Source organism: Accipiter gentilis, chromosome 34 (assembly GCF_929443795.1).
Source record: "Accipiter gentilis chromosome 34, bAccGen1.1, whole genome shotgun sequence".
Classification (NCBI taxonomy): domain Eukaryota; kingdom Metazoa; phylum Chordata; class Aves; order Accipitriformes; family Accipitridae; genus Astur; species Astur gentilis.
In genome coordinates, this window is record NC_064913.1 from 13,387,441 (window position 1) to 13,407,939 (window position 20,499).

The following is a 20,499-nucleotide window of genomic DNA, read 5'->3' on the forward strand; positions in this document are numbered from 1 at the left end:
CATGTGAACTATTTAACTGCATGCTAGAGTATCAGTGCGTTTTTGCTTGGTTTTGGTTCCCTGCCTGTCTCCCCCCCTCCCGCCACCTCTTCAACTTCAGTAACAGAATACAGTCATAAAATAATTCATGTTGAAAGGTACTTCTGGAGGTCATCTGGTCCTACCCCTTTACCCCCAAAGCGAAGTCAGCTTCAGAGTTACAGACGTTGCTTAGGGCTTTGCCTGCAGAGCCTAAGAAACTAGACCAGAAAAAATCAAGGTAGGCTTAAAAAAGCACCAAACCAAAACACAATCTCCCCTCCTGTCCCGTAATCTAGCCTGGGCTATGGCTGTTCTTCAAGATATCGTAACTCCCACCAAATTTCTTCCCTTCAAGACAACATTTCACATGAAAATACAACCAGCAAGAAAAACAGAAATATTAATAAGAATTGAGGGGAAAGGTTAAAGCTAGTTAATTTCCCTACCATGAGCTCTTTTCTGTAATAAGCATCTTGAGCTGTTGTTGCAGAATGCAACAGACTTAGCAAGAGGCATCCAACGATACAGCTAGAGCAGTCTGCAAGAACTGCAGAAGCAGTTGAGGACTGTACACCCCACCGGCTGATGTCAGTTATGTTCCTTACATTACCATGCATGCCCACGCATACAGCTGACCACCATCACATGAAAATACTTAGTCCTGTGGTAAGAGAGGGTGTGCAATGTCTCTGGAGAAAAAAGCTACAGACAGCAGCAGTCAAACATTTCACAGACCTTAAGACTTCCCTTAAACAAGTGTCCCTGAGGAAAGCTGTACAGCAAGGAGTAAGCTGTGGGCTAAATGCTCTGTTGGACATCTCATGTCACTACTGGCTATCACAGACTAAGCGGGGGTGGTGGTATATTTATGGAATTGTTTCCAGGTAAAAATGCTGTTACAGCATGTCCTGGTTTTAGCTGGGATAGAGTTAATTTTCTTTCTAGTAGCTGGTATAGTGTTATGTCTTGGATTTAGGATGAGAAGAATGTTGGTAACACACTGATGTTTTCAGTTGTTGCTAAGTCGTGTTTAGACTAAGTCAAAGATTTTTCAGCTTCTCATGCCCAGCCAGCAAGAAGGCTGGAGGGGCACAAGGAGTTGGGAGGGGACACAGCCAGGACAGCTGACCCAAACTGGCAAAGGGGTATTCCATACCATGTGATGTCATGCCCAGTATATAAACTGGGGAGGGGGGAGTTGGCCTGGGGGTGGATCGCTGCTCCAGAACTAACTGGGCATCGGTCAGTAAGTGGTGAGCATTTGCATTGTGCATCACTTGTTTTGTAAACTCCAATCCTTTTATTATTATTATTGTCATATTATTATTTCCTCCTTTCTGTCCTATTAAACTGTCTTTATGTCAACCCATGAGTTTTACTGTTTGGTTTTTTTCCTGATTCCCACACTGGGTGGGGGGGAAGAGCATGCATTGCTGGCTGCGGTTAAAGCACAACACAGAAAAAGCCATCCAAAATTACCAAGTGTAGAAGAGAGAGTCGCTGGTTAAACACTGCCTCGTCCAGCGCAGTACCGTGATGTTGTGCCTCCCCCCATACTTATATTTCTACATATACAATGCAGATTGCAAAACTAGGAAGCTGTCCTACAGAAAACTATTTGAATTTGAATAAATTTGAATAAGTAAGCCATCTTATTTTTCTATGATAGGTGTGGATGCAGCTGTCCCTACTACAGCCTTTCCCAAGTCCACTTTGCTGATGCTGGTATCAGTAGCTTCAGATCAGAGAGTTCACATACAAAGAATGCCCATTTCAGTTTTTCAAGAATCATGTCTACACACTCATCTGGCCATAAAACCAGTATCAAAAGACTTTTTCTCTTCCTGTTACTGAAGTGTATTTGCACAACACAGGCCATCCCTCCACAACGTCCAAATTTAAGTTCATCCTGTAGTACAGGGCCGTGTTTTGTTGTTTTTTTTTTTTTACCCTCAAGACAAGACACCGCAGCACCGAGAAAGGAGAGAACCCACAAACCCCGCAGCTTGGCAGAAAAAGCCCCACCCAAGGAGACAAAATAAAGAACAGCGACAGGGTCGCCTGCCCCAACAACACAAAAAAACAATACCGGGGGTTAGGCAGGACGCACTCCCTTCACCCACATAAACCCCGGACAGCCGCCAGAGATATTTGAGAAGAGCGGAACGGCGGGATGATGGAGTCAGCGGGCACAAAGTGGCCGGCGGGGGGGGGGGGGGGGGGAGGGGCCACAGTCACATTCCCCCCCCCCCCCCCCCAAACCCCGAGAGGACTAAGGCCGCGGGAGACAGACAGACAAACCAGACAGACATTCGGCGACCAGGCTGCAGCCCAGCGCCCGGGCCCGTCCTCCCCCCCCCAACCCCTGCAGGCTGCCCTCGCCTCTCCCCTCCCCGTGTGTGTGTGGGGGGGGTTTCACCGATCGGGGTAAGGAACGAGGAGCCAGCGCCCGGGCTCGCCCCTCCGCCTCGAGCCGGCGGGGCCGCGGAGCTGCGCCCCACACAAAATGGCTGCGCGGGGCCGGGTCGGAGGGAGCCGGAGCCCAGCATGGAGGGTGGTATCGCCCGCCGCCTCCCTCCTCTCCTCAGCAGGAGGGACCGGAGCCCGCCCAAAGCCGGCGGGAAGCGGCAGCCGGCGCCGCCCGGATACGGGGCGGCGGGAGGCGTAAGCGGTTCCTGTAGGTGAAAGGTCGGGGGGCGCGGGGCCGCCACCGGGACGCGCCGAGGCCTGAGGGGAAGCGGGACGGGACGGGGCGGGCGGTGCCCGGCGCTCCGCTCCGCGGAGGCCGGCCGGGCGGGCCCGCACCTTTAACGCACGGCTCAACCGCCAAAAAGCCGCGTCGGCGGCCGGTGGAGTACGCTCACCTGGCGGGCCCGGCGGCCTCTCCGGCGGCTTTAGTTGTCGTCGATCGGCTCCGGTTCCCGGAGGTCAGAGTTCGCGACTCCGCTCCGCTCCGCCCCTCCCCGGCGCGGCGGCGGCGGCGGCGGCGGCGACTGCGCCTGCGCTCGGCCGCCTGGTGGGGAGGGGTCCGCGCGGGGGCGGGGCGGGGCCCGGGTGTGAGGGAAAAGGCGGGCTGGGCTCTGAGGCGAGGATTCCCTCACGGGCTGGATGGAGCCTGAGGCGAAGACTCCCTCACGGGTGGGGAAGCGTGGCCGTGGCAGCGACAGCCGCTGGCAGCAGCAGATGAGTTGGTTTCAGACGTCCACAGTGCTCCCAGCAGGGTTTGGGAAAAAAATAAAATAAAATAAAAGGCAGCGGGCAGGCAGGCTCGGTGGGAGCGGGACTGTGGAAAAGATGTGCCCGAGGAACGACCTGCTGCTGTTGTGGCTGCGGCTGGACGCGCGTCTGGACCAAAGTTGTGTTAGCTAATGGGTTTACGGTAATTTTTTTTAGTGACCTTGATTTTAAGTGAGAGTTTTATACTTTAAATACATCCCTTTTCCCCCCTCCTCTTCCATCCCTTCGACAAAGATTGTATAGCTGTGGCGAGATACGCAGGAGCTTCACGATCATTTAGGCCACCGGGGCTGCGTGCATCTCATCATTATCTGAAATTTCTTTAGGCCACTTTATGCAATTTCTAGTGAATCAGATGACACAAGCATCAACATCTGAGAAGCAGAGATACAAAAAAAACCCCCAAAGAATATACGCAATTTATGTCTTAACGTTAATAAAATCATTTCACGCTTTTATCTCACTGATTCCTTTACTGCTTTTCTTCCACCCCCAGTCCCAAAGCTGCGCTGGCGTCTAGCTACCCTAGCTCAGGATCACTAGCTCAGTCAGTACTTGCAAGCATCATACTTTGCTTTTTGATCAAACACATTCCCAAAAGCCAAATGCAAATGAGCCTCATGAATAATTTTTAAATTGGAGCAATTAACTTGCTAAGCATTTTCTGAAAGTGTCAAATGTTACAGCACTCTCAATTTGCAGCACTTGTCACTTCCCAAACTAGCCTGAGCTGCACATCCACTTCCTAAATGAAGGAGCTTATTGCAGTTTAATTTAACAAATACCAAGGAATTTGCACCGAAGCTTATTTCAGGCGAGTATTCTGATATCCTCAATAGAGCAGAAATGTCACTTTAACAAATAAAACATTTTGATTTTTTTCTTAGCAAGCGACCCAATTCAAACTTGTTCTGTATTACAAAGACACGTCCATGTAGCTGTGTCAGCCAGGATTACGAGAGACACAGCCCTATCAAAAACATGCAGAGGAGAAAAACCCTTTATGCTGTTACTGCAAGTTATCAAAAAACTGCTTTCAAACATCTGTCAGAGAAGTACTTGGAGACAGCATAACTAACCTGACAGAAAAATCTCTCCCTTACAGGCCCTGCTAAAATACTTATGCCAACAGAAACTCTGGTGATTCAGGCACAGTTTAATAGATAGAGCAGAAGCGGATTTTGCAAAAGGACTTACTCATGTAACAACCTTCATCTGACCTTCACAGGGACGCAACTCCCTTAATTCTTTAGAAGATGGTTTCTTAGGATGCTTTCTTTGCCACGGGTATGTCTTTTCACCAGGTGACAGAGAACAGCCCTCTCATCCCGCATCCTACCTTCCAGAACTGTCTTACCTCCACTGATAAACGTTCAAGAATATCGTTTTGACGAAGTGCTTTCTCTGTGGGCTAACACATCCTAGTCAGCTGTTGCCGCAGCTACAGTTTCTGCTCATAGACCTGTAAATCACGCTCTGTCACAGCACATTGGCACAGGGAGCCTAGTTCATTCCTGGGCTGATGAAGCTCGGAATGGTCATCATTCACCAGGGCTGCGATGTGTCTTCAGGAGATAAAACCCCACTGCTTGGTGTCCTACAGCTGGGACTGCTCAGAAGCAGTTTTTTTTTGGATTTTGCGCTTTTGTCTGCAAGCTGCGCTCCAGCACAGGCTCTGCACCCAGTCATGGAAGGGCTTTATAGAAAACAAACTTCATGAACTCATGAAGGCATGGGCTTTGGTTTGGGGTGGGGGGGGGCTGGGGAAGAAGGAACAGCAAGTGAAGAACTAGACAGCAAGAGGGAGCTAAGGAAAGACAGGAGGGCAGGATGATGGAAATAATTTTCATGGCAAAGACACCAGTTTTGGTAGTGAGAGCGCGTAGTGCCTTGGCTGACACGAGCAAGGTAATTCACTTAAAACTCATGTTTCAGATGGTCAGATCCAGCGGCAGCGTCAGTCTGTGCAGACGGCCTAACTTTTCAGGATGTTTTCTGTTCATAAGGGCAAAACATCATAGGAATTTTAAAGCAAGACGGATGTGCAGGATAATGACAGCAAATTCTGCCATTTGAAAATTAGTGAATACACAAATTACATAATACATAAAAACCTGAAAATATTAAAAAAACCAAATGAAGCAGACTCAACTAATGTGAATTTATTTATACAAAAATGATACATATCCACAGGAATATTTACAACAACTTTAACCTGTTTTCATTTACAAAATAAAGATTCTATTCTTTCATTTAGACAGTACAATTTAGGACTGCTCCACATAAAAGCCTACTTGGATGGTAAATCCAGGGGACAGCAGTTATGGCAAACAAATGCATTGAATGTCTTTCCAAACATCTCTTTATGTTATGATGTAATACACATAACCGGGTAATCAAGTTTCCACACACAAAAAATATTTAGTAAAACGCATTCTATAGCTGCTCAGCTATCCATTTGTTTTAAGTCCTTTGGGCACAAAAAATAGTTTTAAGTTAAAGAGAATCCAGGATCCTAGAACATTTCATTTATCCAAGAATAAAGATGCTAGAACTAATATTCAATGCTAATGTTTGTCTCATACTCTACTCACCAATCTTAAATTAATTATTAACTATAGATTCTTCTAAGAAGAGGTAGCCAGGTGTTTAAAAACTTCTGGTCTTGTTTTAGTGTTTAGTCAAATCAGGAAGTGAATACTTTTGATGGTAACGAATCAAAATGGGAGGCGAGCTGGAGAAATAGGGTAAGTCTGAAAAGCAACCATCTGAAAACGTTATGAAAATGCCTATGTTGTGGGTTCTTCGTATGACACAAAGCACTACTGCTGGAGAAAGAGGAAAAGAAATACTCAAACATGTTTACAGGACAATTTATTTCACACAGAATTAGACTGCAATATGCGTACTATTCTTTTTAAGGCTCTGTTCCAATTTATTTCTGTCACAGAAAGATTTTTTGATTGACCAACTGCTTCTGAAAGAAGTTCTCTGATTTTTACAGTATACTTCAAACTGTTTTTTCACTCTGCACCAAATCCTTTAGAGGTAGTTTGACGCCACACACGAGGCAGAACTTGGGCATCTTATTCAGTATGTGTTTTGACTTTTATTGCTCTGTTTTGCAGCAGGGAGATCGATATCAAACCATAAATTGAAATTAAATTAGCTTGCTCCTAGCCAAATTTCTGATTCATTTGCTGGTTCATGGCTTTCCATCTTAGTTGGTGTGCAATCCCTATAAAATATTCAGCTCTTCCCTTTGATACTATCAGCTGGAAGAGCCGCATCGCATCTATGTTACGTTGGTATCAGTTTTGTTTTGGATACAGTAAAAACCGTCTCAGAAACCACCCTGAAAAGAGATGCTAATAGCTTACGTGGCTTCAGTCAGCAGCTGGTTTTGAAAATCAGGTAAGAGCCCTTTATATATAATAAAAGAAAAATATTAATTTATCAAGTTTGTATTAAAGAGAATAAAGGCTTTGATCAGACTCCCACTGAACTTCAAACACTATCTGGTCACATCTCTAGCATTCATGTGGAAGCCAGATCTACAGCTGTAAGTCCCTGATTCAGAAAGGTACTCTACTGAAATGCTTGAAGTCAATGAAATTACTTGTATACTTAATATTAAGCATTAGGCTTCCAAGCCCACTACTAACTTAACAGAAGCTCTGGAAAATCAAGCTTCTTCAGAGCTATGTTAGTATCTTAGACCTAATCTTGAGGTATTTGAGGGAGTAAGAGAATTTTGGTTTGCATTTTCATTCTTGGCCTTTCTGTGATGACTACTAACTACTCTACCACCTATTCACTTTCCATTGTGAGGCCACAGAATAGCTGTTTACATGAATTCAAACTATTAATTAAAAGTGAACTGCTCTTGATTCTGTTACCACAACTAACTTGATTCAGAGGACTACTGAGAAACGTTTCATACAGTAAAATTAACTGGCTACATATGCATTGCATTTGACATAAAAATGGCTTCCTTTCACGTGTTTTTCATAGTTCTAGTTCCATTTATGCTATTACAGTGTTAAAAAATGTTCGAAAGTTAAATAGAATAAATGCACCAGAATCACCAGTAAGTATTTCCTAATGAGGTATACCAACAATTTTCTTAAAGAAAAAAACCAAACCACCCCAAACACCTAAAACTGCGTTGTGTTTTAAAGTATCAAACAGAACAAATCATAGTGTAAACAAAAGGTATTTCAAAAAATGGTACACATTTCAATGCCATCATCTGCACTAAAAAAGCTGGGTTTTCTTAGTACGGCAATTCCAGTTAAAACATAATATTTAAATATACAATAGTTTAAAATTTTAGGAGAGGGGGGTGCATATATTTGTTTAATGTTCTCTGAACAATAGTTTATACAGTGTATCATACGTTGTACAGAACTCATTTGACACAAAGTTTTAAAACAAATAAGATATTTTGTGTTTTCCCTGTATATCAATTTTTTTTTTACTCTGCTTTAAATTACTACTGGTAACATAAAAGAAAATATATCCTGCAATTGTTCCAAAATAACTCATTTAGTCTCTTTGGCATTTGTAGTACTGTAAAAGCTCTAGTGCCTTATCTCTGTAACCGCAAAGTCTGTTTTAAAATATTTTTCCCTTTTTTTAAATAATTGAACTGTACTTCGCAATCGCTTCTGTAATACAGAATTTCTTGTACTGTTTTAATGTACTGGTATGCAAGATTTCAACTGCCATTCAAGGAAAGGAGCAGCAATATTATACAACATCTCAAAGGAGTTTACATAGCCAACAAAGATCCAAACCCTTTGAAATTCCTATTCTGATCTGTTCTCGCTAAATTGCACAGTAAGCATCTGCAACTCAAGACCTATACACAAATCATGAGGAACTGTACAATTGCAACAGATTTGTTGTTTTTGTGTTGTTTTTTTTTTAAAAAAAAGCCCAAACTTTACAAATATGTTGACCAACCACCTGCCATTCTGAAGATGTGGGCACTTTGGACCTCACTGCAGACCTCACAAATAATTCTGACCATTAAAGTAAACACTGGAATTTAATAAATAACACATTTTGCATCAACACAGAAATACACACAATTATTTAAAAAAATATTACCTTACACTAACAATGCAACAACTCCTAATCCTGACAAATATACAATTTTGTGTAGGTTGAGATGGCAGGATTCCGTTTCTTTGAACAGCTGCTGTACTCTGTTTTACCACCATCATTGGACATTTTCCTTTAAACTTGCAGACATGATGCTGACACTGCTATAATATGGTGCCTTCTTGAAAAGCTTCTATCCACCTATTAGAAAATTAAACACTGTTAGGAAGTTGCTAGTAAAAGCGTAAATTGTGCTGCCGTGACTAGCTACAGATTCACAGAAGAAATGACATCATAATTCCATTACCAGTTGGTCTGTTAGTGCAAATGCCAGAAATCAATCCAATGAATCCAAACATCATGGCAAGATCATGGAGGAGATAGTTGTGGAAACTATGCTAAGGCACACAGAACATAAGGAGGTGATTGGTGACAGCCAACATGGCTTCACTAAGGGTAAAACATGCCTGACAAATTTGGTGGCCTTCTGCAACAGGGTTACAGCATTGGTGGATAAAGGAAAAGCAACTGACATCATCTACCTGGACTTGTGCAAAGCATTTGACACTGTCCCGCATGACATCCTTGCCTCTAAATTGGAGAGATGTGGATTTGATGGATGGACCACTGGGTGGGTAAGGAATTGGCTGGATGGTCGCACCCAAAGAGTTGTGATCGACAACTCAGTGTCCAAGTGGAGACCAGTTATGAGTGGCATTCCTCAGGCGTCGGTATTGGAACCAACACTGTTAAACATCTTTGTTGGCGACACGGATAGTGGGATTGAGCGCACCCTCAGCAAGTTTGCCAATGCCACCAAGCTGTGTGGTGCGGTCGACACGCTGGAGGGAAGGGATGTCATCCAGGGGGACCTGGACAGGCTTGAGAGGTGGGCCCGTGTGAACCTCATGAAGTTCAACAAGGCCAAGTGCAAGGTCCTGCACATGGGTCAGGGCAATCCCAAGCATAAATACAGGCTGGGCTATGAGTGGATTAGGAGTGGCCCTGCGGAGAAGGACTTGAGGGTGTTGGTTGATGAGTAGCTCAGCATGACCCAGCAACGTGCGCTCGCAGCCCAGAAAGCCAACTGTATCCTGGGCTGCATCACAGGAAGCGTGACCAGCAGGTCAAGGGAGGGGATTCTCCTCCTCTACTCTGCTTTGGCGAGACCCCACCTGCAGTACTGCCTTCAGCTCTGGGCTCCTCAGTACAAGGAAGACATGGACCTGCTGGAGCAGGTCCAGAGGTGGGCCACAAAGATGATCAGGGGGCCGGAGCACCTCTCCTATGAAGACAGACTGAGAGAGTTGGGGTTGTTCGGCCTGGAGAAGAGAAGGCTTCAGGGAGACCTTACAGCAGCCTGCCAGTACTGAAAGGGGGCCTGCAAGAAAGCTGGAGAGGGACTTTTTACGAGGGCATGTAGTGATAGGACAAGAGATAGTGGCTTTAAACTGAAAGAGGGTAGATTTAGATAAGATACAAGGAAGAAATTCTTCACTATGAGGGTGGTGAGCTACTGGAACAGGTTGCCCAGAGAAGCTGTGGCTGCCCCATCCCTGGCAGTGTCCAAGGCCAGGTTGGATGGGGCTTGGAGCAACCTGGTCTAGTGGAAGGTGTCCCTGCCCACGGCAGGGGGGTTGGAACTAGATGGTCTTTAAGGTCCCTTCCAACCCAAACCATTCTATGATGCTATGAACATACAAAGCTTGCTGGAGACATATTAGGTATCAGTACAAAGCCAGATGATAGAATCTTTTTCCCGTACATCTTCCATACTGAAGTTACATGCATAAAGAAGTGAAGCTGGGGAATCAAATGCTCAGAAAGTAGGATATGCCAAGGTTCTGCCAACTGTAATAAACTGATTGCATACCTTTTAAAAAAACCCAATATCCCATTCTCTTGTTTCACTGCATACATGATCTGGGATGAATCAGGCCACTGCAATAACTGAGGTAGCCACCTGCGTAACCCACGACCCTCTGCTTTTGCTGCTGGTACAAGGGTAATAGTGAAGGACGAATGGGGCTGAGGGAGGAAACCCAGGGCACATGGGCTGGGGTGGAGGAATGGTGCCTTTGCATGATGACAGAACTTCCCTGCATTCACACACACAGTATATGCTACTGAATCACATATAAACAGGTATCTTGCACATTATATCCGTGAAAAGACAAGTATATGTAAAGGGGGTGGTGTCCCAAACAGCTGATCCAAGGTGTCTCAAACTGGAAATTCAAATATTCAGATACTTTTACCCCCTATAGCTGTGGTTTCTGTTCCTACTTGATTATGAGGGTGATAAACTTCCTCACCTTCTCAAGGATGCTGCAAAAATTAATGTTGCTGAAGCACTCTGATGCTACACTGTAAAAAATGGAATAATTCTGTCTTCTGAGTGAGGGCTGAACTGTGTGCATGTAAGGTTAAGGGGCCCACATACCGATGATTTTTTTCCCCGAGTGGAAATTTTGCAAGAACTGAATGAGACAAAGACTGTAAAATTATCTTTATCATGGAAATTCAAACCTGTCTTGGTATTCACAGGGTATCTAAACATCTATCTATCTGGCTCTTCCTTGCCCTGAGTGCTTAACTTCGTAACTGTGTGCATGTTCTTTGAATTCGAGCTTTTGGTATGAACATATTAAGCATGTATAAATGCTCATGCCTGTCTGCACACACAACTCAAACTTCTATCCCTTACTTCTTAGGGCTCACTATATCTTCCACTGCCATATATTCATTAAAAATAACTAAAATGGAATACAAATACAACAAAATCATAAACAGCTTAAGCATTGAACATAATACTGGACTAAGAAATTTGAGCTCATTAAAAAGTAAACTTCTGTTAAAATTTATTACTGCAGTTACACAAATACATCAGATATTTCTTTGACCCTAACAGGAAAAAATAGTGTCCACTGATGCAAACAGGCCAACAGCATGTTCTTTGTTTTTAATTTTAATGCTATCAAAGCAGCATTTATTCTAGAGATTCAGCATAAATCTCCTATGGATATTAAATACATGGAGAAAGCTTGCAATTTAAGGTACTTAATGTTACTCCTAAAGTAAAATAGAATATGTCCAGTTTCAAGTTTTCCTACTGATGACAAAAGCCATTGTCTGAATAGGAAAACAAAGCTATTGAATGCCTTGATTTTTTTAGTTTTGTTTTATATAGTACAAATGAGGACACAGTGGAAACAAGAGAATAGTATCTTAATTAACAAGGAAACATTTGTGTGCATCTGCAAGACACAATACCGCCAAAAATCAAATAAAGACTTCCAGATTTTGTGTGTAGAGAAGTGTCATTACGCACGTTCTCAGCTGTGCAAAATTTTCAGTTGTCCTGGGTACTTTGTTTTTTAGAATATCCCTATTTGCACAAACCTATACCTGCAGCCGCTTGGATGCTTAAGTATTAATAATGGACTAGTTAGTGCATGAAATCTATTTTATTAATGTAAAATTCATTTGGGAAAACTGCAGTGAAACCAGTCAGATAAGATAGGCACATAGGCAAAATGTATTGCTTCCATGCTCATTTCTAATTTACTCCATGATTCATACAGCAAATGTTTTCTACTGATTAATGACCAAGCTTCTAGGTTATTTTATATAAAAGACACACAATACATAAATTGATAAATATGACTCCAAACTCAGACACATCAGCAGGACTTGAAATGAAACAGCTTGTGAGAGTGTTTGAATTCAGGCTTTTGGTCTGGACATATTAAGCATGCCCAGGTGCTCATGCACATCTGCACACACACTTCCAACTTCTGTCCCTTACTTTTTAGGGTTTGTTTTTCACTGCCATATAGTCATTAAAAATAACTAAAATTTACAGCTGGAAGTACACATTTTCTGGATTTCTCCAAAGGTAACATTCAATTTTCACTTGAAGAGACCAGGGATAGAGGAATGTGCTACGAAAAAGAAAGATCTCTTATTTTATCTTAGACTTTTCCATTCTCCTACATTTATTCTTTTGCAGAGGACAGTCTGCTTCTTAATTTAAAGCATTTCAGAGGTCCTAATGAAACCAGGACCTTGTGTTTAATTTAGAAGTTTTATTTACATATTATATAATATGCATCTTCCATACATATGCTTAATCTGTGAATATTAACATTCATGACTTCTGAAACATTTTCTAGAAAAAAAGTAACAGAAATTAGTTCAAGTAGTTTCTTACTTTTGAGCTGAATGGGGATCATCTGCTTTGAAAATGTAAAATAAAGTGGTTTTGTGCAGTAAATGGAACACTCTAGACTCTGAGTTTTCATCTTTTACTTCACTGACTGTGAATCCAAGTAAAGGCTGGCTCTCTAATGCTGCCACATCCTGTTTTATGGGGAAAAAAAGCAAACAAGACAAAATTAAAGCTTGTAAGACATACTGAGGAATGCATTTAGACTTTACTCATGCACCATACCATTGCAACAGATTATACAGTAAACAAGTTGTTACAAATAGTCATGCACAAAATGCTGCTTTTTATAGTCTCCATGCATGAATCAGGGGACAGGAAAGAACAAAACCTTGTAGACTTCAACATCGCTGCTCCTCTTTTTATTGCCCTGATAACATCTACCTTGTCTTTCACTGTACAATCTCATCGTTCTGCCTGGTAAGAACTTATATCAAAAGATCATCTACCACCTGGCAGCAGACCAAAAGTCCATCTAGCCCAGTGCTCTCTCCAACCACCTTAGCAGTGAGTTTTCATGTCTTAAAAGTGATATGGGATGCTATTAGCGGCACCGAGTAGGCAAAAAGGAAGAGCTATGGACGTAACCTATGTTCTCAAGTACTGGAGTCACACTCCAGAACACTTCTGATGGGTAAACTTATTTTGCTTTCTGCTGCTGAAAATTAACAGGGTAGGGGGAAAAAAAAAGTTGCTGAGTGTTCACAAGTGGTTGGCTTGGAAAAAGTAGCAAGAGAAGCTGTACCTTTTTACCTTCTCTTAATTTAATTTCAAAACCTGGCTAAAAAGGCAAACTTTTCCCTTCCTCATTCATCACAATTCCTTCCTTTTTTTATACTCTTGTCTTTTAATTAATAAATACAATGCACAACATTTTGGGAAGTGGCGGGGGGGGGGGGGGGGGGGGGGGGGGGGATAGTTTCATCCTGTGCAAATTCCAAAACAGTGTTTTGTAACTAGGCAGGGTCCTGCAATGCTTCTGGATAGAAAAAAATAAACAAAGAATGTACATAAACACTGACACATCAGGTGAACACTTTGGTAATTGCCTCTACATTGAAACAAGAGTATCCTGTGAAAGCAGCATTTCTTGATATTGGAAAACAGTCAAGTAAGGCTTAGCAATCTGTTTTACTATCTTAGGTCTTTGTACCACTAATAAGTGGTCTTTTTACCACTAATCGTGGGGCTTCCTGGCTAAGGCCACACTGGACCTTCCCTTGAGACTCTCTAAACAGTGTCTCCTGCAATGGCTCATCAAGATGAAAAAGAAGGGTAGATATTCCTTAGTTTAAAGAAAATAGGGAAGAGTTAATTCTGTGATTGTAAGCTGCATACTGAAGATACTCTGGGAGGCTGGTATCTGAGGAAGCCAAGCAAAAGAAAATTTAAGGTGACTCTCTCAGACTAATATGCCTTTCTTTACAGTTGCCAAAGTCACCTTTGCAACTGCCAGAAGAGACACAATGCTCTAAAATATTTTTCAAATCTTTGCAAAAGTAATTGTTTTGTATGTAATTAAGATTTTTTAGAACTACTTGGGTTTTTTTACGATTGCCAGTGCTGTGGTGGAAATAACATCACAAGTTCTGGACATAATTCATAAGTTCTCAAATAAAGGTTGGCCCTACAGCAGGAACAACTCAGGAACAAATCTGAGCACAAACCAGGAAATAACTAGAGTGGGGGTGAAGAAGGGTAATTCTTTATGCAGTCAGGATCGGTTGGGCCTTACATTTTGAAAGCAAGTGAAGGATAGCAATACCTTTAAACAGACGCTTTGGATATTTTGCTCCTGAAAGCTATTAGCAAACTATAACATATAATACAAAAAAGCAAAACCCAAGGTCTTCCAGTGTTACAACACTTCCATATATGTTGCAAAACATTATAAGATGCAATAAAAGTACATCCTTAGCACATGCGGGGATGTGCAGAGCTTATATATACTGGTTAGAGATTATTCCACACTGCAATAGGACTACACATTCTAAATAAAAATGCAAATGCCATTAGATAAGATGCATTTTTGTTTTCTACTACAGCACTGTATATGAAATAATAACTCCAGGCTGAAGATGACAGTTTGAGGAGAAGTAAAGAGATTTAGTTTGCTCATTTTCCACGCATTCAAAATACCTTATGGAACTGCAGAACAAGATACTTCAAGATGCTTTTATAATGTTGGCTTTGCCACTAGTCCAGTGTGATGCATCCAAACAGACCCCCATGTATTCAACTGACTCAGAACATACCTACAACTGTGCAATGGTGTGCAGTGCAGAGGTACTCAAAGCTAGGTCTGGAATCAGAAACAGCGTAGCTATATCAGCGTATTACGGTACCAAGCTCACTGGGCCTTTTCAAAATACTACATTGCAATCAGATCAATTATTGTAAGGTGATCTAATTTTATAGCTTGTTTCTAGATCATAAAAATGAACAACTTTATTACAAAGACAGTATTATCATTGGATATTAGATTTCTAATACGTAGTCTCTTACCTCACTAGCAGCATATGTGTATAGCACCTTATTTTTGATAACAAACCATAGGTGTTTCCATGGTTTCTTACTGCCCTTAGATCTGTGTAGGTAGCCACTCATTGTAGAGTCTTCTGTATTTGCTGAAACCTGAAGAGGAAAAAAAAAAGAACAACAAACCAACCCCAAGAGTATGTATGCATCTGTCCAGGTTTCCGCAGTACAGCTATTTCCAACAGATTTCCAGAGCCCTGTCCTGTCAAAGACTCAAATTCTTACCTGATCTCAAGTTACTGTTGCTAATTAACTCAGATGGCTGAAAGAAAAATGATTTTTTCTGCCACCATCTATCTGGTCTGGAAGAGAGGTTTCTGCAGTCACTAACGGTTGGAACTTAAATTGGATGCAACAGGACAAGAGAGGGCTGAAACACTGAGGATCATGTACAGCTGGAGAACACACATTCCTATATAAGAAGAAAAATTACTTCCTCTCATTCCCAAGACCTCCAAGTGTAGGTAGGCAGAGTGTAGCTCTACCTTTCCTAATGATAAGCCAAGAGTTGAGTTACTGTAGGAATCTTCTCATTGACTGTTGGTGCAGAGGTAAATCACAATTCCTTGAAACACAGGGAAGGAAGAAAGAAATTACAGTTCTGACTATCTCTCTGAATCACAGTCTCGCAGGTGTTTATGCAGTTCATACACTGCTTCATAGTTCAGGTCCCTGCCTACATACAAGTAAGGCCTAAACCACTGTTACAGGTGAATTTCAAGTTTTGATTCTAGAGAAGATGGCTAAAGTATGGAATTATTTTCTTCATTCTTAATATTGATAATATAATACCAACAAGGCATTACTTTTGACCAATAAAGCACTTACTTCTTTGAGGGCTGCAGGAATTTTTTTCTGTTTTCTTCCAGAGGGAATACTATGTAATACTGTAGACAAGGCACTTGATGGAGATTTATGGTTGACTGGGGATCCACTCTTAGGAGTGCACTGGTTATCTAAAATGCATAGGACGAATATATTGCTTTCATGTCACAGATGACTAAACACAGGCAATGATTCTTGGACTTTTTTTTCTTAAAAGCAGGTGGCATTTTTATTCTGATTACAATGTTTCATAGTAACACCTAATCACATTAAATTCAGTGTTGAATTAACTTTTCGGTTTTATCATCAACACCATGAGTTAGGATCCCCCAAATCACAATCAGACTGAAAAAAACCACAAGAAATTTAAAACTAAATGGATTGGTCTTGTTTGCTTTCAAAGTCTGTTTTCTCAACATTGAACTACCTTTGCCCATAAGCAGGGTGAAAAATTAAGTCTTAAAAGCCACAGCAAATTTTTAGAGCTGTCCTCTGCAGTTCAGTCTGCACTTAACCTCTGTTCCCCAACTCTTCTTCAATTCTATACATCTGTTATCTTCTCAGCTTTTCTCAGTATGGATGCTGTAGGGCTCCTCTTCCAGCATCATGCCATCATACATACTCCTGGAGATTCCCATCTCCAGAGCACGTGCTGTCTTTCTCCACTGCTGCAGGCAGTTCCTTCACCTCTCTTGGAAGATTGCTGCAACACTTCACTCCTTCAAAATCCCCTTTTCTAACAACACCCACCACTATTTTCCAGCCCAGCCTGGTAGGAGTAGGATTGCCCCAAGCTTCATTATCTCCCCTTCTAGAGTTGTCCCTGAACATGGTGAGGCTCTGAAATAATGAGCAGAGCAGGAGAGTAATTGGACTGCCAGCTGTACCGCACTTGCTCTGCAGCTCTTTTCCCAGCTAAAAGCACCTGCAATTGCCTGCAGCACAGCAGCCTCTAGTGCCCAAAGCAGAGACCTGCAGGTGGTCCAGGCAATCCATCTTCCCCATCCATTGCAGAATTAGGCACTTGAATCCAGCAGTAAAGATGAGGCACAGACATACCGTATTAATAAGGACCACAAAAATAAGACAGTTTGTGCAGGTTTTCTTTACCTTGTTTCTGTAGCTCCCTGAAACAATGATCACATACTCTTGCTGGCTGGTTTTTCATATAGTCTAAACCATGTTTATTTGATGAACAAGCTTGACAGACAATCTGGAAACAGACAAAGGCGTTATTGTACATGATGCACACCTGTAAATCACCAAATGCTCAAAGATGTTCACTTCAGTACTGTTAATACTGTAACAGAACCTGAAATAGGCAGTATTTTACATTAAAAATGGTTTAAGATCTTGGCTTTTCCTTATGTTCAACATGCTGCTCTTTCCTCCTCTAAATGATAAAAATTTAAACAGAAAAAACCCACTGAATTACACAAATCAATAAGCCAACGTTAACAATCCATGAAAAGTAGAATAAGCCTACTGTGTTACTGAACTGTTTAAATCATAAGCTTTTAAAGAAATAACTAAAAATAGTCATTGCTCCCTTGACAATTTCTCCACAACACAGATGTCTCGACTGCATTGAATTCTGTATTCTCACTTGACAAAACAAGAAAAATAAAGGTTTATTAGATAAACCTTTCATAAGTGTTAAATATAAAATAAGTTTAGTACTAACTTAAAAACAAAATTGTTATTTATCTTACAAAAACTAGCGAGGAAACTATTTTTCTCATTTCAGCTAAAATTCTTCATTTGTACTACATAATTGCAGAAGCAGAAGACAACCATAAATAGTACTCCAAAATGCAAAATACTAAATATGTAACAGGTTAAAAGGTTGAACACCTTAAAAAAAAAGCCCACCCAACGTATTTTTAATCCATATAACTGTGTCATAGTACAGTGTTCCCTTAAAGGAGTTGTTTAGGTGCAATCAGGCTCCATCTGTATTTGTCACACAAGGAACCTGAATGACTAACGGAAAAGGTAATCACAAAATTGCCCAACCTTTCCGCATGCTCTGCAGTGATGCCTTCTCCATGTCAATGTGAATTCACTTGTACATATCATACACATAGTGGCTCTAGTATCAGGGATCCAGATCGGAGCCTTTGATCCCAGCGGACTATCTTCTTCCTGTTTCTCTGGATCTGCCTGAGAGAACATAGGCAGAATGTCATTACATTCAGTGATGAGAGATAAGATTAATATTTATCAGTGATTATAAGTTAACTCTAATTATGCTGGAAAGCCTTCTCTGATAAATTGTCATCGTCTTAAAAATGTTATCTACTATTTCAGTGATCATTGTAATGCAAGCCTGAAGACAGAGCTGCATTTAATTAGTTCAAAAAGGCTGTATGACTTTCAAGCTTTACCAGCCTATTTATAACCAATAGCTGCTATATTTTAAAATCTTTTAATTTCATCTTTCTGTTCACAAGATTACTGAGAGTATTGAGAAAACTGGTTTGGGTTTTTTGGAAGGAATCAATTTTAAATTTATGAAGTAGATAACATTATGAAATATTCTGTTCTATCATCTGTTCACTTATCATTTATCATCCTGTTTTATTATTCATCATGGAATGCCTCGTTTCTCTAAACACCTGCAAAGAAACTTTATATTCAAGAAGGAAACAAACCAACAATGGTGTGATATACCTCTTCAAGACTTTTGCTAGGATTAAATGTGATTCTCTTTTTTGTATATTCTTCAATTGACTTGGAAATAGCTTCTAACCACTCATCTCTTTCTGTAGCAGAACTGTTGAAGTAAAAAAAAAATGTATTAACATTTAAAACTAAGAAGCAAGTGTTGATTAGAATTCCATTAGCTTTATTACACATTGACTTAACTCCCTTGCAATTTCAGTTTTATAGACCATCTCCAGTTCCTACTGAAACTGGCATTATTTTAACTGTCTGCATTGTGTCAGTTATTTGGGTTGATTAATACTAAAAAAGATTTGTCTGTTGTTACAATGTGGATTCCCTCCCTCCCTCCCTTTCCTCCTTCCAAAACAGCCTGTGATCATTTAAAGGCTTGCAATGTCATTGCTTCCCCCTTCTCGCTGGACCCTTGAACAGCATACCACTGGTGTAAATGGTGCTCCCAGAACAAAGGCATGGGCCCTCCCTCTTGAGAGAGACTCTGAAATTTCAGCAAGCCTTTTTCCCCCCCTCCTACTTGTGTCTCAGGGTGCAGTTTGTTATACCCAACCCTGTGAAACCCTGAGCTTCTGCCAGAAAAAATGCGCTGTCTAGCCTTGCGCTCCTGACTCTTTGCTCCTACCAGGTCATGCTACTTTGAAATAATTATTTTTTTTCCAATTTTTTTCCACTGGATTAGCTAACCCAAAGAGATAAACAGATAAGCTTACTGTATCTCTTTATCCCACAGCTGGTGGATCACTAATCAAGTGCAAGGAAAGCATTAGGCTGAAGCGGCACGGCACGGGGAGGGAGCAGGGAGAACAAGGAGTGCCTGGTACCGCGAGAGCCTGCAGCTATACTGGATTACGTGCAATGCCAAAGCACTTCCTCTGGCCGTGGGCACACCACCACTTTCATATAAAATAAATCCATGCTGCCGCAAAGGGCAGCCTACCATACCCCCTTCTCAGCCACTAGGTCTGATTTTCTCCCTTGTGCCAGAACACACAGAGCTACGCAGTGGGCTGTAAGTGCAGTGGGCTGGACTGGGAGACAAATCCGTATTAAAGCACGCCATCAACCTGCCCTTCCTCTGGATCGATTTACTGACTGGGTACATCACGCAGCTGAACAACGACTTGTGCCAGCACCACGGAGGGTGCTCCGAGGAAGAAAGCAGCAGTTTTGTGGCAGAGGAACAGCAAGACAGCTTGCTTGAGATGCCATGCCAGCTTACAAAGGGCTTCTAAAATTTCAATCAGTATCTACTACCAACATTTTTTTTTTATTATTCTCCACTTCTTAAATAGTATCAATTAATTTTTTTACCCTGAGGAACTGAACATGATGAACATATAAAAAGGAAAGTTAGGGAAGAGGAAAGCAATGATTTACACAAATTAGGTGTGCAACAGTAATTATTTTTTAATAGCTTTTGTAGGTGAATTTAGAATCTTTGATCATCTTTGAACCTTAAAAGAAAATACTTTGAGCTGGGGTTTTGAACTGGATGAAATTGAGTACTATACCGAATCAGAGAGGACAAATCTGGTAAGGTAAACAAACATGGGGGAAGCCTGTGAGGCATGAACAGAAAAAAAAACAAAAACGATCTAGCACACAGAGCAACAAAATCAGAACAAAAAGAGAGGAAATAAGATACAAGCAAGGGCAAAACAATGTATTCTTGCCTGCCCCAATATCTCACACTCTGAGTGGAACATTTTTTTCAGGTTATTTACCTTTACTTCCTCATCCAGTAAGAGCAACTGGTCTGCATTAGCTATGTAACATTCATAACTCTAATCAACTCCTCTGGCTTTTTCAAAATCTGGTTACATTTAATTCCTAAATTACATTTAATTCCTAAATAGTTC

The 20,499-nt window shown here is 41.5% G+C and overlaps 2 protein-coding genes across 8 annotated transcripts in view; both read right to left on the reverse strand.

Annotated features, from left to right (window-relative positions):
* NR2C1 (nuclear receptor subfamily 2 group C member 1) overlaps positions 1–3,002 on the reverse strand; it is a 63,026-nt gene extending 60,024 nt beyond the window's left edge. For 4 of the 5 annotated variants that reach the window (XM_049792142.1, XM_049792137.1, XM_049792141.1 and 1 more), the window contains exon 1: positions 2,886–3,002. The gene's annotated coding sequence lies outside the window, so the exon portion shown is untranslated. The remainder of the gene's footprint in view (positions 1–2,885) is intronic. The other variant, XM_049792144.1, reaches the window with a different exon arrangement.
* Positions 3,003–5,405: 2,403 nt separating this feature from the next.
* Positions 5,406–20,499, reverse strand: part of FGD6 (FYVE, RhoGEF and PH domain containing 6) — a 74,511-nt gene continuing 59,417 nt past the window's right edge. The window contains exons 15-21 of one of the 3 annotated variants that reach the window (XM_049792121.1): positions 18,632–18,734; positions 17,975–18,121; positions 17,069–17,171; positions 15,962–16,089; positions 15,101–15,229; positions 12,581–12,729; positions 5,406–8,568 (exon numbers count right to left, since the gene is read on the reverse strand). In XM_049792121.1, the coding sequence (XP_049648078.1) occupies positions 8,532–8,568; positions 12,581–12,729; positions 15,101–15,229; positions 15,962–16,089; positions 17,069–17,171; positions 17,975–18,121; positions 18,632–18,734 (796 nt within the window). In that variant the 3' untranslated portion in view covers positions 5,406–8,531. Of the gene's footprint in view, positions 8,569–12,580; positions 12,730–15,100; positions 15,230–15,358; positions 15,699–15,961; positions 16,090–17,068; positions 17,172–17,974; positions 18,122–18,631; positions 18,735–20,499 lie in introns of those variants that run through there. The other 2 variants (XR_007504625.1, XR_007504624.1) reach the window with 2 other exon arrangements.